General features: G+C 35.6%; 1 protein-coding gene across 1 annotated transcript; it reads left to right on the forward strand.

Annotated features, from left to right (window-relative positions):
* On the forward strand, window positions 1-516 carry LOC132627014 (small ribosomal subunit protein eS19x-like). Its single transcript, XM_060342063.1, has one exon. The coding sequence runs from the start codon at window positions 61-63 to the stop codon at window positions 490-492; it is 432 nt and encodes a 143-aa protein (XP_060198046.1). The 5' UTR covers window positions 1-60; the 3' UTR covers window positions 493-516.
* The last annotated feature ends 13,602 nt before the right edge of the window (window positions 517-14,118 follow it).

Genomic DNA, 14,118 nt, shown 5'->3' on the forward strand with positions numbered 1-14,118 from the left:
GACATCTTACAAACCCTCGCTGAGCAGAGAGTCGCCGCAAGTAGAATAGAAGGCCAAAACATGGAGGCAGCGAGAAATGTGAAGGATGTTTCACCCCATGAGTTCGTCAAGGCTTATGCCGCTCATCTCAAGCGCTCCGGCAAGATGGAGCTTCCAGAGTGGACTGACATTGTCAAGACTGGAAAACTGAAAGAGCTTGCCCCATACGACCCTGATTGGTACTACATTAGGGCTGCTTCTATGGCAAGAAAGATCTATTTGAGAGGAGGTATTGGTGTTGGTGGATTCCGAAGAATCTATGGTGGTAACCAGAGGAATGGCAGCCGTCCACGCCATTTCTGCAAGAGCAGCGGTTCAGTTGCACGACACATTCTTCAGCAATTGCAGACCATGAACATAATTGACTTTGAACCCAAGGGAGGAAGGAGAATCACATCCAACGGTCAGAGAGATCTTGACCAAGTTGCTGGAAGAATTAGTATTGCCAATTAAGAGATGAAAAAGCTGCCTTTTTTTTTTATGAATACATGAGTTGCATCCACCTTGCAATTTCAGCTTGGACCTATATAGATGTAGCGTATTGTTGAACCTTTTTTCTGCATGTTTTGCCAATTTTCTTAAATGTGGGATTCTTTTTTCGCATCAAAAAAAAAAAAAAAAAAAAAAAACATTTAATTTGTCTGAAAAATTAAAACGAAGTGCGATTGTGTTCTATAATTGGAATTGATACGACGAGCACTAGCTAAGGGACAGTTCTATTTATACTTAGACGGCGTATGCCCGTGCGCATTTTGAATTATAGTGTATTTATGTGTATGTAATTATGTTCAGGTAGTGATAATATATATATTTTATATTGCTAATAAACATACGTAAGTTGACACTGTTTTTATGCACACATATATAAGGAAACTATTTTGGACTATGTTCAAAACACGATTAATATAACATTGTAATTTGTGCTCTGTATCCAAAATTTTATTACATTAGTGTTTGCCACGAATACAAAGTTGGCAAAAATTTATTAATACTTTTTAAAAGAGAAGACTTGCTTAAAAGGAAACTATTTTCCTCTCTTTGAGATAAAACAATAACAATATTTAAGCATTAGTTGATACTTTGAATTTTAATTCAATTAATTTAAAGGTGTAAAATATTCTATTGTTAATGTATGTAGATTGGACCTAAACGGAAAGACAACTTGTGGAAAAAGCAATTCTAATTAAGTAACTGCAGAGAAAATAATATACTCCCATGCACAATAAACCCTAACCCTAGCAAATTTGCCGTTGATATGGCCAACATGGCCCGCGGCCAGCCTTCTCCGAGGTCTGGTCAGCCACTGAATATAACTTCCACTTCAGAGTTTCCTTTGTTGAATGCTCAGAACACTACTCCACCACCAACTATCCAAGACAAGTCCCTTGTGCTATTGAAAGATATTATGTAGCCTACTATTAAAGTTGATCCCATTGAACAAAAGCCTGTTACATATGTTAATGGGATTCCTAGAGTACAATGGACAGAGAAGGAAGTAGAGAGGATGAATGCTATTGAAGAATTGTAGTATGCAGTTGTTGGAAAATTTTCATATGGATGGCCGGAGATTGAAGAATTAAGAACTGCAATACCATTGCAGTGTGGCATTAAGGGGGATTGCAGGGTTGGAGTTTTTAGATCTCGACATGTTTTAATACGACTCTCATCCATGGAGGATTTTATAAATCTTACATCTAAAGGGTCGTATTTTATCAATTCGAAAGATGGCTATTACTATCAAATGAGGCCTTTAATATATGATCCTAACTTTATAGTTGAGGAAGAAACTACTAAATTTATGGCATGGATTTCTTTCCCCAATTTACTACCCACATATTTTGTAAAGGAGTCATTGTTTTCTCTGGCCTCAGCTGTTGGTAAGCCATTACACCTGGATATGACAACCATTAACAAAACTCGCCTTAGTTGTGCTAGGGTAAATGTTCTTGTTGATCTAAATGATGATTTACCCAAGTCTGTTCAAATGATTATAGTAAATGAAGATACTGGAAAAGAGAGAATTGTACCAGTGACTATTAGGTATGATCATTTACCTAAATACTGTTTTGAATGTAGACTACAAGGCCATGATGAGAAAGACTGCAGAATTTTAAACCCTGATTTAATGTTGGAGAAGGAGGGGAAAGACAAAGGAAGTGCAAATGAACACAAGGAAGAAGTTTCAACAGAGAAGAACAAGTTTGAGGGAGCAGTTAGCACAAACGTTAGAGATAAAATGGAGAATCATCATCAAGCAAACAGAAAAAATTATCCTGTTAAGATTTTGAAAAGTGGAAAAGCAGTTGGAAATTGGCAGACCTGGAATGCTATAAAGCATAACAGAATAAATACTGAGGAGACACAAAAAGGGAAAGAACCTGCTATTTCTGAAAGTCAAACAAGTCCTCCCATTCAAACTCAAAATAAGTTTGATGCTTTGACTGCTGAAAGGGATGATGAGGACAAGGAAGAACAGTCACCAAATAATGAAGGATTAGAGGAGGAATCTAGGGGCAACAATACAAATGTAGATTTTGGAAAAACAGATAGTGCAAACATCAGCGAAGAAGTGCAAGTACAGGAAAAGGGCATAACAACTGGAAGTGAAGAAGTGCTACAACAGGAAAAAGGCATAAGTGAAACTGTGTCAGGTGAATGGGAGAAGCAGACCAAATAGGGGGATAGGGTGGAAGAGCCTGAGGGTACTGAGGAGGAGAATGAGGATACAGAGGAGGTGCAGACAGAGGAAAACACTTCATATGGAGATTCCTCCAAAGAACTAAAAGATTTACCCATAGAGAAGATGATAAAGATAGGGAACAACAATGCTCAGAATAGATAGGAAGCTACAAAGGAGAGTTCCACTTGTGCATCCTCTTCAAAGGAATCAGATAGCAAAAAGGATCATTCTAGGGACCACAATCAGAAGATTAGTAATGAGAGAAATAAGATAATTGAGAGGAAACCACCAGATGGGGTTCCAGGGATATACAATAACTGTGTATAGGCAGATATAGTTAATGGGGCTGAGTTTAACCATCAGCAGAGCAATCATGAATCATTACAGATACAATAAGTAAAGAAGCAGGCACAGATTCTACCAAACTCCAATTTGCAGAAGTCAGTCAAGAACAAGAGCACATGTTGATTGATTTAAACAAGAAGGCTGCTGATAGTTCTTCATTTGAGTTGCTGGAGCATGTTGAAAAGAAGAACCAAGTGCCTGCAATTAATAATCAGAGTCAGTTAGCAATACAACATAAGATTCCACATCCTAATGCTAGTCTTCAGGATATTGTATCACATAAGGTATCTCAAACTGAAACTCAAGAAGTTTCAGAAGGGATTCAGCAAGTAGAGGAAGATATAGGAATGGAAGACAGAGCCAACAACATTCACAAAGTAGCTAGAGAAGCTGGTTTATCACCAAAGGCTCTAGTTAAGAGTGGAAAGAAACATAAAGTTCAGGAGGCTATTCAAACCAAGAGAACTTCAAAGAGGATTGCTTCTTCAAAAGTTAAATGATGATTAAAGCTCTAATTTGGAACATTAGGTCTATTAACACTCAACAGGATTTTCAGAGGCTCATCAACTTATAAAATCAACACAAATGTTTCATAGTTGCTCTATTGGAACCTTTTCAGAATTGTAGACATTTGCAAAAATATAAAAGAAGACTTGGCATGGAGACTGCTATTGCTAATAAGAATGGTATATTTTGGGTTTTTATGGATGCTACAGTACAGTGGGAAGTCTTAATGGATGCAGAACAACAAATCACCTTGAAGATCAATCACTAAGACATAGAGAAAGATATCATAGTTTCTTTTGTCTATGCAAAGTGTGATGAGGGAGAGAGTCAAGCATTGTGGGATAACATGTATCAAATTACAAGTTCTATGAACCTGCCATGGATGATTGGAGGAGATTTTAATGTTATATTATCAGATGAGGTGAAACTTGGGGGTGCACCTGTAACTCTGAATGAAACTGAAGATTTTGCTTTCTGTGTAAATTCTTGTGACTTATTTGACATGAGTTTTAAAGGGAGTCCATACACTTGGTGGAATGGTAGAGAAGCAGAGGAATGCATTTTCAAAAGGTTGGATAGAATCGTGGTAAATTCCCATTTTCAGTAAGTATTTCCCCAAATAGAAGTGGAACATTTGACCAGAACAGGGTCTGATCATTCCCCTCTATTATTATCTTATGGAGAAACTGGTATCAATCTAAAGAAACCTTTTAGGTTTTTGAATTTCTGGAATCAACACGAGTCTTTCAAGGAGGTGGTTAAGCAACATTGGCAGACAAAATTTGTGGGGACACCTTTCTTGGCATTTAAACAGAGATTAAAGAATCTTAAAAGGGCTTTATCTAAATGGATCAGAGAGACTTATGGGGATATTTTTAAGCAATTATCTATCAGGGAAGAAGTGGTTAAGGTGAAGGAACAATTGTTTGAAGAAGATCCTAGCATTATCAATAGAATTGTTCTTCAAAAGGCACAAGCTGAGCTAAAAAAGTATCTAATTATTGAAGAGCAGTATTGGAAGGAGAAAGCAGGTGTTACTTGGTTCATTGAAGGAGACAGAAACACCAATATTTTCCATAATCATGTTAATGGCAAAAGGAAAAAATTGCAGTTGAAGAGAATTCAGAATGATAATGGGGTGTGGCTGGATTCAGTGGAACAGATCTTAGAGGAGGCTGAAGTTTTTTAGCAATCAATTCAAGCAAGGGGGTGATACTGGAGATTTTGAAATCCTTCAACATGTCCCAGCAATGGTATCACATGAACAAAATGTGGCTTTGTGTTCTTATCCAACTAAAGAGGAGGTCAAAGGGGCAGTGTTTGCTTTGAAGGGGGACAATGCTAGTGGACCAAATGGTTTCACAGGCTTATTTTATCAGCAATGTTAAGATATTGTAGGAAATGATGTCCATGCTGTAGTTTTGGCTTTCTTCGATGGTAAAGAACTTCCTAAATCCATTACTCATACAAATCTGGTTCTAATTCCTAAGAAACAGTTTGTGCAAACATTTTCAGATATGAGACCTATCAGTTTATCTAATTTAGTTAATAAGGTGATTTCAAGGGTCTTGCATGGCAGATTGGAAAGCATTATACCTTCATTGATTTCTTCAAATCAATCAGGGTTTGTAAAAGAGAGGAGTATATTTGAGAATATATTGCTCACTCAGGAGATAGTCTCAGATATTAGGATAAAGGGAAAGCCTGCAAATGTGATTATCAAATTGGATATGGCTAAGGCTTATGACAGAGTTTCTTGGAAGTATTTAATGCATGTGTTAAGGAAGATGGGTTTTGCAAAGCATCTTATCATTCTTATCAGGAGGTTGATAGAGAACAATTGCTATTCTATGCTACTAAATGGACAAGCTACTGGATTTTTTCATTCTTCTAGAGGAGTGAAACTGTTATATCCCGTATTTTTGAACCTCGGAGTATCTGCTGGGGTGGGGCCCACACACCGAGATTTTTTTTGGAACATCTGAAAAGTCATATGAATCACATATGTAAAGTTAAACACAACTCATGAAGTACCCTTGGGCCAAATCAAAGTGGAAGCCCTCCAAACGAATATTTTTAAGAAAACGTTTTCGGGTGACCTGACTTTGAGGGGCAAAAACGGTATTATAAGTTTGGAATTTGGAAACATACCAAGAAATAGAAGTTGTAGATAATTGAATTAGCTTTCCATCCATAGGTCGTGGGTTCCCAGGTGACGTCGGTACAAGAAGATATGAACGTTTTAAGGTCGAAAGGTCGGTGGGCTAGGCCCAACTCGGGACCAACCGAGTTGGCCCAAAAAAATGAAAAGAAAAAAAAAATTGGCCCAACTTGGAGAGGGGTGGCCGGCCATGCCATGGCCCAAGCCCATGATTTTAATTAATTTCCATGTGCTAAAGGATAAAAGGGGCAATTATTCATTAAATCCCCTAGAACTTTCAAGAGAAAGAAAAGAAGAAAAACAAGAGCAACAACATAAGAGCCATTTCGGGTTTGGCCATAGAAAAATCATCCCTCAAAATCTTGCTTCTAAAATTATTTTCTTGTTGAATTCCTACTAATTCAAGGTCCCTCTACAACTTGGTGTAGTTATTTTGGAAGATTGAGCATTAGTTTCATCAATCTCACACTTTGGACAAGTGAAGAAGATTGGAGAAAAAGGTAAGAATTCATACCTTTTTATTATGTTATGAAGGTTTGTTTGTGTTGTAGTATATGGAAATGAGTAGAAACTTTGGAAATATGGAAGTTTACAAAGTGAATATATATATATATATATATATGTATGTATGTATGTAGCCGTGAGTGTATATATGTTGTATACATATGGTGAGTTGTATTCTAGTTGTGGTTAGGGTGAAAATTATATTGGGAATGAAAGTTGAATGAATTTTGGTTGAAGTTGGAATGTAGAAGATTATGTCTCCTTAGAATGATTTTGTGATATTATGGAAATGAAGTTGTTAAGATGTGAATTATGATTATGGTTGATGAAATTGGAAGATGGAAATATGTTATAGATATGTAGGTTGAATATTAGAAGTTTTGGATGAATTATGACTTTGGTGGAAAGTTTGTATATTTTGTATATCTTGTGAATATTTTGTGGAAATGATATGAAATGCTTCCGAATTGTGTTGTAATGATCTTGATTAGTAATGAATATGAAAATGTCGATATTGATTTGAAAATACGAAGTTGGAATGAAGGTTACGACATGATGTTGGAAAGATGAATAATTATGTTATATTGTGTTTTGTAGTGATTATGGTTGTTGTTGGGTCGTTGTTGATTGTTTTGGCCGAATTGAATTCTTGGGGGCGCTATATGTATAGGGGAGATGCTGCCCAAATTTTTGTAGAAAATGTTGACTTAAGATTTAGGTCTTAAGTCTTATGGCTAACAATTGGTAAACGTGACCATTTGTAGATTTCGGGCGAAACGGGAATTGAATTTGGAAAGGCGTAAAGACCATATAAGGTATGTAAAGCTATCCCGATTCTTCTTTTGGCATGTCCTAGGTGTACTAGGATCGGATTTGAGTCTCGGAATATATTTTGTCCATCGGAATCCGCGTTTGAAATTGTCACTTTTTCATTCAATAGAATTGAACCCTTTAGGAATGCTTTGTTGGAAGAATTAGGCAAACTTTCACAAATTGTTTAGAATGTTATGAAATGTCCCTAGTACCTCTATAGGTGACCCCATAAGCTTAAAATATGTAATTTGAGCCCACCGCTTCGGTTGTCCCGATGTGGGCCCACTATTTCCGATTTTACCCTTTTGTGTTTATGACTTGTCTTTGAGCGGCTTTAAAGGAAAGGTTTTAACTTCTAAATAAAAGTCATTTTTTTAATACTCCATTACGTCTTATAAATCGTTTTGGATCTTGGAAACGATCTCGGAAAGATTATGCCTCCGTAACCCATTATGACATCCGAAATTCACTTACTATGATTCCGTCCGATTTCATTGCTTTGATTTGTCATTCGGTATGCCTCATTGAGTCTCTGGAAATATATATGGTATTTTATTGCATTTAGTCTCTCATTACTCCATTCGTGGATGCCTCAATGTTTCCCACACTGAGCCTGGGCCAGGATATGTTCTCAAGCGATTTCCACTGCATTGTTCGCCGTGCCTCGATGTGAGGGGGCAGGTATACATGTACATGGGTTGTGGAGTATGCTGTGCCATGCACACTATTTTGATATGATATGATCTGATATGGCCATCGGATATGTTATGCTATGTTATGGGGTTATCCCCTATTCTGATTCTTATGTGTTGTGGCACCAGCGTCGGGGGGGTGACCACGTTCTGTCTACCGAGTCCCTTGGAGGGGGCCGGATATGATATGGCATATGTCTCTGTACACACTTCATATGTTTTGAAAATATGCATTTGATATTCTGGATTTTGCATTTTTTTTCTGTTCATTCTGTTTCCGGGTATGATCTTGTTTCTGTACCTCAGGCTTTACATATTCAGTACATATTCCGTACTGACCCCCTTTATTCGGGGGCTGCGTTTTCATGCCACGCAGGTACAGACGACAGGTTTGCTGATCCGCCCGCATAGGACTTTATTCTGCTATTTTGAGGCGCTCTTTTGTCCGGAGCCTATCTTTGGGTACAGTCTTCTGCCATTGTATATATGTATGCCATTCAGGGGTACGACAGGGCCCTGTCCCGTCTTATGATTCTGTTTTGTTCTGTAGAGGTCTGTAGACATGCATGTGGGTTCTGTATATGTTTCTGGGATTGTTATGATCTGTGATGGCCTTATCGGCTTCCACGTGCTATATCTGTGCATATGCGATATCTAGTAACGCCAAATTGACTCTTATATTGATATATTCTGCTAATATGCTAGTTTGGGGTTATTGGGTACGTATGGGTGTCCAGCACGGACACTAGTCACGGCCTACGGGGTTGGGTTGTGACAGAAACAAGGGGATCCTCTCTCCCCTGCTTTATTTCTACTCTCAGCAGAGGTACTTTCAAGGGCACTAAATGGTTTATTTGATGATGACAAGTATATTGGGTATGGGATGCCAAAGTGGACTAGTCCTCTGAATTACTTAGCCTATGCTGATGATACAATTATATTTGCTATTGCTGATCCTTACTCTCTGGGGAGAATCTTGCAGATATTGAAGAAATATGAACAGACTTCTGGGCAGTTAATCAATAATTCCAAGAGCTCATTTTATATTTACCCTAAGGTGGGCAGTAATCTGTTTCAGTCAGTGGAGGACATCACTAGTTTTGCTCAGGGGAAATTTCCATTCACTTATCTAGGGTGTCCTATTTGCCATTCCAGGAAAAAGAAAATTTATTATGCTGATCTTTTCAAGAAAGTGAAAGGAAAACTACAATCTTGGAAAGGAAAGTTACTATTTTTTGGATGAAAAGTTGTACTAATCAGTAGTGTACTTCAAAGCATGCCAATTCATCTCCTTTCAGTGATTGCACCCCCTAAATGTGTAATTAATGAGCTACATAGGATCTTTGATAGATTCTTTTGGAGTAACAAGGAAGAAGGAAGGAGTAGACACTGGATTGGTTGGAAGGATGTATGTGTTCCTACATTGGAAGGTGGATTAGGATTTAAATCTATTTTTGATGTATCTAATTCCTTATTAGCTAAATTATGGTGGAGATTTATAACCACATCTTCTTTATGGGCAAACTACATGTGGAATAAGTATTGCAAAAAAGAAATTCCTACATTGGTTCAATGGAAAGGGAGGACTCAAGTTTGGAAGAAAATGCTCCAAGTCAGGGAAGAAATGGAGCACGAGATCTGGTGGCAGATTAAGGGAGGTACTACTAATGTTTGGTATGAGAATTGGACCAAATTGGGTGCTCTACTTTATGTAGTTCCTATTGATTACCCCTTAAATGAAGATTTACAAGATGTGGCAGAACTTATAGAGGAAGGTGGTTGGAAAGACCATTTGCTTAGTCAATACTTTCCAACAGACATAGTGGAGCACATCAGGGCAGAAATCCATATAGAGGAGTTGGAAGGAAATTGGGATAGACCTTGGTAGATGCCTAATAGCACAGGAAAATTTACTGTAAATAGTGCATGAAACATATTGAGGCAGAGGAAGCAGGAAGTAGCAGACTTTAAACATTTGTGGATTAAGGGTGTGCCATTCAAAATTTTTAAACATTTGTGGATTAAGGGTGTGCCATTCAAAATTTCATTCTTTCTGTGGAGGCTGTGGAAATCTATCTTACCTACAGATGGTATATTAAGGAGGATAAGGATTCATGTGGTTTCAAGGTGCTATTGTTGTGCTATTCCACAACAGGAGGATATCCAGCATCTTTTCTTAACTAGTCAATTTGCTTCAGAGGTGTGGAATATGTTTAGGCAAGCAGTGGGTATTCAAATGAATTTTATTCAGATTCATCAGGTTATCAGAACTTGGTGGAAGATTGAGTGTGCAGAAAAGTTCAAGCCTATTTTACATGCAGTGCCTGCTATGATTACATGGGAGTTGTGGAAGAGAAGGAACACTATTAAACATGGAGGAAAGGTGAGCCTTAATAAAGTAGTAGATGAGGTGAATATGAACCTGTTCTATCTAACAAATATCAGATATCCATGGCTGAAAAATGTTCCTTTTCTTTGGCCTGAACTGGTGGCATTTTTAGAAGGATATAAGCCTATTCTGATAACTAAGACTGTTTACTGGAGATTGCCTGATGAGAGTTGGTACAAGTGCAATACTGATGGGGCATCTAAGGGTAATCCTGGGCCTAGTTCTTATGGTTTTTGTGTGAGAGATTGGCAGGGGAATTTGATTTATGCAGAATGTAAGGAACTGGGGATTAACTCTAATGTTTTTGCTGAGGCAAGAGCTATGACGAAGGGGTTGTTGTATTGTGTGACTCAGGAACTACACCCATTGATCTTGGAAACAAACTCTTTACTAATGAAGAATGTGGTTGATGGTGTATGGGTGATACCATGGTGTGTCATCACAGAGGTGGAGAGAATTAGAAAAATGAAGGCTGAGTTTAATGTGATCATAAAACATGTATACAGAGAGGGGAACACTGGCAGACTTTTTAACTAACCTAGCTTTTGATTTTGCAGGTACACAAAGCTTTAAACTCATTTGCGGAATTATCTAGTACAGGAAGGAAGATTTTAAATCTGAACAAACATCAAGTCCCTAATATCAGGATCAGGAATGCTAAGAATGCAGAACTTATTGGTGTACCTTGACTTTGTGACACAAATATTGACAAAGCTTTTAATGGTGGTATTAGCTTTAGCTCATTCCATTGAAGCTGAGTTAATAAGTGTGAAACAGAGTCAAAGTTACAGTCATTTCAAGAGCAATTTGTTGGTCAAAGAATCAATAATGAGGTAATTAACTCTGTATTTTCTGGGTACGTTATATACTATGAATGCTATTGCTTAGAATCTGAAATTCACCCTTTCATGGTTAAAAGAGGATACGTAGTCGTAGCAAGTGTAAAACGTTATCTAGTTAAATTATCGAGTTAGTTGTCTATATTTTCTCTAATTTGAGGACTGTGGATCAACTAACACCAGCTTGGGACTATTGAGAAGATGAAAGAGTACAACAACGACAATCAACGTGGTACACACATCGACACACTCAGGCAGCATGTTAGCGGTTTTTTCAATAAATCGAAGTTACTCCTAGCTAAAAGCGGACATAGCAATCGTTCTTTACTCATATGAAGGAAAAGCAAAGATTAGGGAGCACATTTTACCTGAAGGACGAAGATCTGGTTTATCTGAGCTTTAACTCCTCAGATATGGGTTTGCTGCACCGGTGAGAGCTTGGAGGTGCGAAGATAATATAGATCCATATCAGAAAGCTAGATCTTTCAACTATGGTGGATGTGCAGTAGGTTCACTTCAGTGAAGACACCTTCTCTCAAAATTTCCTAATTGAGTAGAAAGGGAAAGTGATGGTTGGTTGATACTTTTTGCTGTTGTTTTTGGGCTGGACCTTACCCGGTCTAGTTGCTTTAGCTGTAGTTTCTTTATTTTTCTTGTTGAAATTCTTTACTATTTATTAATAATATCCCTCCACTAAGTAATTACTTAGTGGTTTCCAAAAAAAAAAAAAAAGATTGAACCTAAACAATACTTATTATTTTTTATCAAATTTTGAGTTGGATAATTATAATTCAAATTATTAAATTAATCCTACATGTTTAAAACGAAACAAAGTAGAAATTTGATTTTATATTTAAACTAAGAACTACTATTTTTAAATTTTTGGTAAATATTCTTGGTTTAGCTCATTTTACTTGTCATGTTTTCTTTTGCACGGTTTTTTTTAAGGAAACGTCAATTAGAATTATAATTTGACTAATTTACCTTATTAATTATTTGATCTCCATTTAATATTATTTTTTCTTTTATGACATTAATCTCTTTTCACATTTATTAGAGTAAGAATAAAAATGAAAAATTAATTAAATTCTATCTTATTTTAAAATACAAATATTTTAAGTATATTTATTTTAGTAAACATAAAGAAATAAATGACATGGCGGAATAGCAAATACAAAAGTGAAATATCTAGATTAGATCTCAGGCTAATATAAGAAAAGAAAGGAAATTGTATGGTTTGGATACTTAACCTTTTGAAGAAAAGCAATAATATGGAGTCCATGTTTTTTGCTGTACAATCATTTCATTTGCTCCCACTAATGGGTCGATACGCTATTATTGACTTAATGGGGATACTTTGGGAATTACATGAATATTGTTTTATTTTTAATATGAGGTGCACTTTTTTTTTTTTTTTTTTTTTACATTGCTTGGTTTTTTAATATGGGGTCCACTTTTTTTTTTTGATATTGCTTGATTGTTTTAATATGGGGTCCACTTTTTTTTACATGAGTTTGGAGATGGTGGGATCCACTTTTTTTCCTTTTTTTTTTTAATATTGCTTGGTGTTTTTAGTATGAGGCCCACCTATTTTTTTTTTTTTTTGGTTCGTGACTGACGACGAAGCATGGGTTTAACCCATGCTTCTATATAGTATAGTAGTAACTAGACGGCAACACGGGCCCAACATTTTGAATTATAGTGTATCTATGTGTATGTAGTTGTGTTTGGGTAGTGACAATATGTATATTTTATATTTCTAATAAACATACATAAGTTTGCACTATTTTTATGTATATATGTACTGTGTTCAAAACACGATTAATATAACATTGTAGTTTGTGCTCCGTATCCAAAATTTTGTTATATTAGTGTTTGCTACGAATACAAAGTTGGCAAAAAATTATTAATACTTTTTAAAAGAGAAGACTTGTTTAAAAGGAAACTATTTTCCTATCTTTGAGATAAAACAATAGCAATATTTAAGCATCAGTTGATACTTTGAATTTTCATTCGATTAATTTAAAGGTGTAAAATATTCTATTGTTAATGTATGTAGATTGGACCTAAACAATACTTATTATTTTTTTAATCAAATTTTGATTTGGATAATTCTAATTCAAATTATTAAATTAATTTTACATGTTTAAAACGAAACAAAGTAGAAATTTGATTTTCTATTTAAACGAAGAACTACTATGTTTTAATTTTTGGTAAATATTCTTGGTTTAGCTCATTTTATTTGTCATGTTGTATTTTGCACGGTTTTTTAAGGAAACGTTAATTAGAATTATAATTTGACTAATTTACCTTATTAATTATTTGATCTCCATTTAATATTTTTTTTTCTTTTACCACATTTATCTCTTTTCACATTTATTAGAGTAAGGAAAAAAATAAAAAAGTAATTAAATTCTATCTTATTTTAAAATATAAATATTTTAAGTATATTTATTTTAGTAAACATAAGAAATAAATGACATGGCGGAATAGCAAATACAACAGTTAAATATCTAGATTAGATCTCAGGCTAATATAAGAAAAGAAAGAAAATTATATGGTTTGGCTACTTAACCTTTTGAAGAAAAACAATAATATGGGGTCCATGTTTTTTGCTGTACAATAATTTCATTTGCTCCTACTAATAGGTTGATACGCATGTGGCAATGAATCCACCATTATTGACTTAATGAGGATACTTTGGGAGTTACATGAATATTGTTTGATTTTTTAATAGGGGGTGCACTTTTTTTTTGACATTGCTTGTTTTTTAAATATGGGGTCCACTTTTTTTTTTTTTTTTTTTTTGGGAGTGACTGACGACGAAACATGAGTCTTCTATATGGCAGTAATTCCTAGACTAGAATATTCAAATGTTATCTTCTTTAGTATCTTTCAAAACTTAATGAAACATATCATGCGGCATTTACTTTTTGGATCTGTTAGATTAACATGTTTCACAAAAAATAGTCTTTAAAAAATGCCATTTTTTCACCACTGGAATTATATTTGATTGAAATAAAAAAAATTGTAGCTCAGAGTAATCAGATCTCCCCTCATGAAATTGATGTTGGATAGAACTTCCCTGACGATTAAATGAAATAAAGTTAACACATTAGAATTATATTTGTACTTTGAAAAATATAAAA

Source organism: Lycium barbarum, chromosome 2, assembly GCF_019175385.1.
Source record: "Lycium barbarum isolate Lr01 chromosome 2, ASM1917538v2, whole genome shotgun sequence".
Classification (NCBI taxonomy): domain Eukaryota; kingdom Viridiplantae; phylum Streptophyta; class Magnoliopsida; order Solanales; family Solanaceae; genus Lycium; species Lycium barbarum.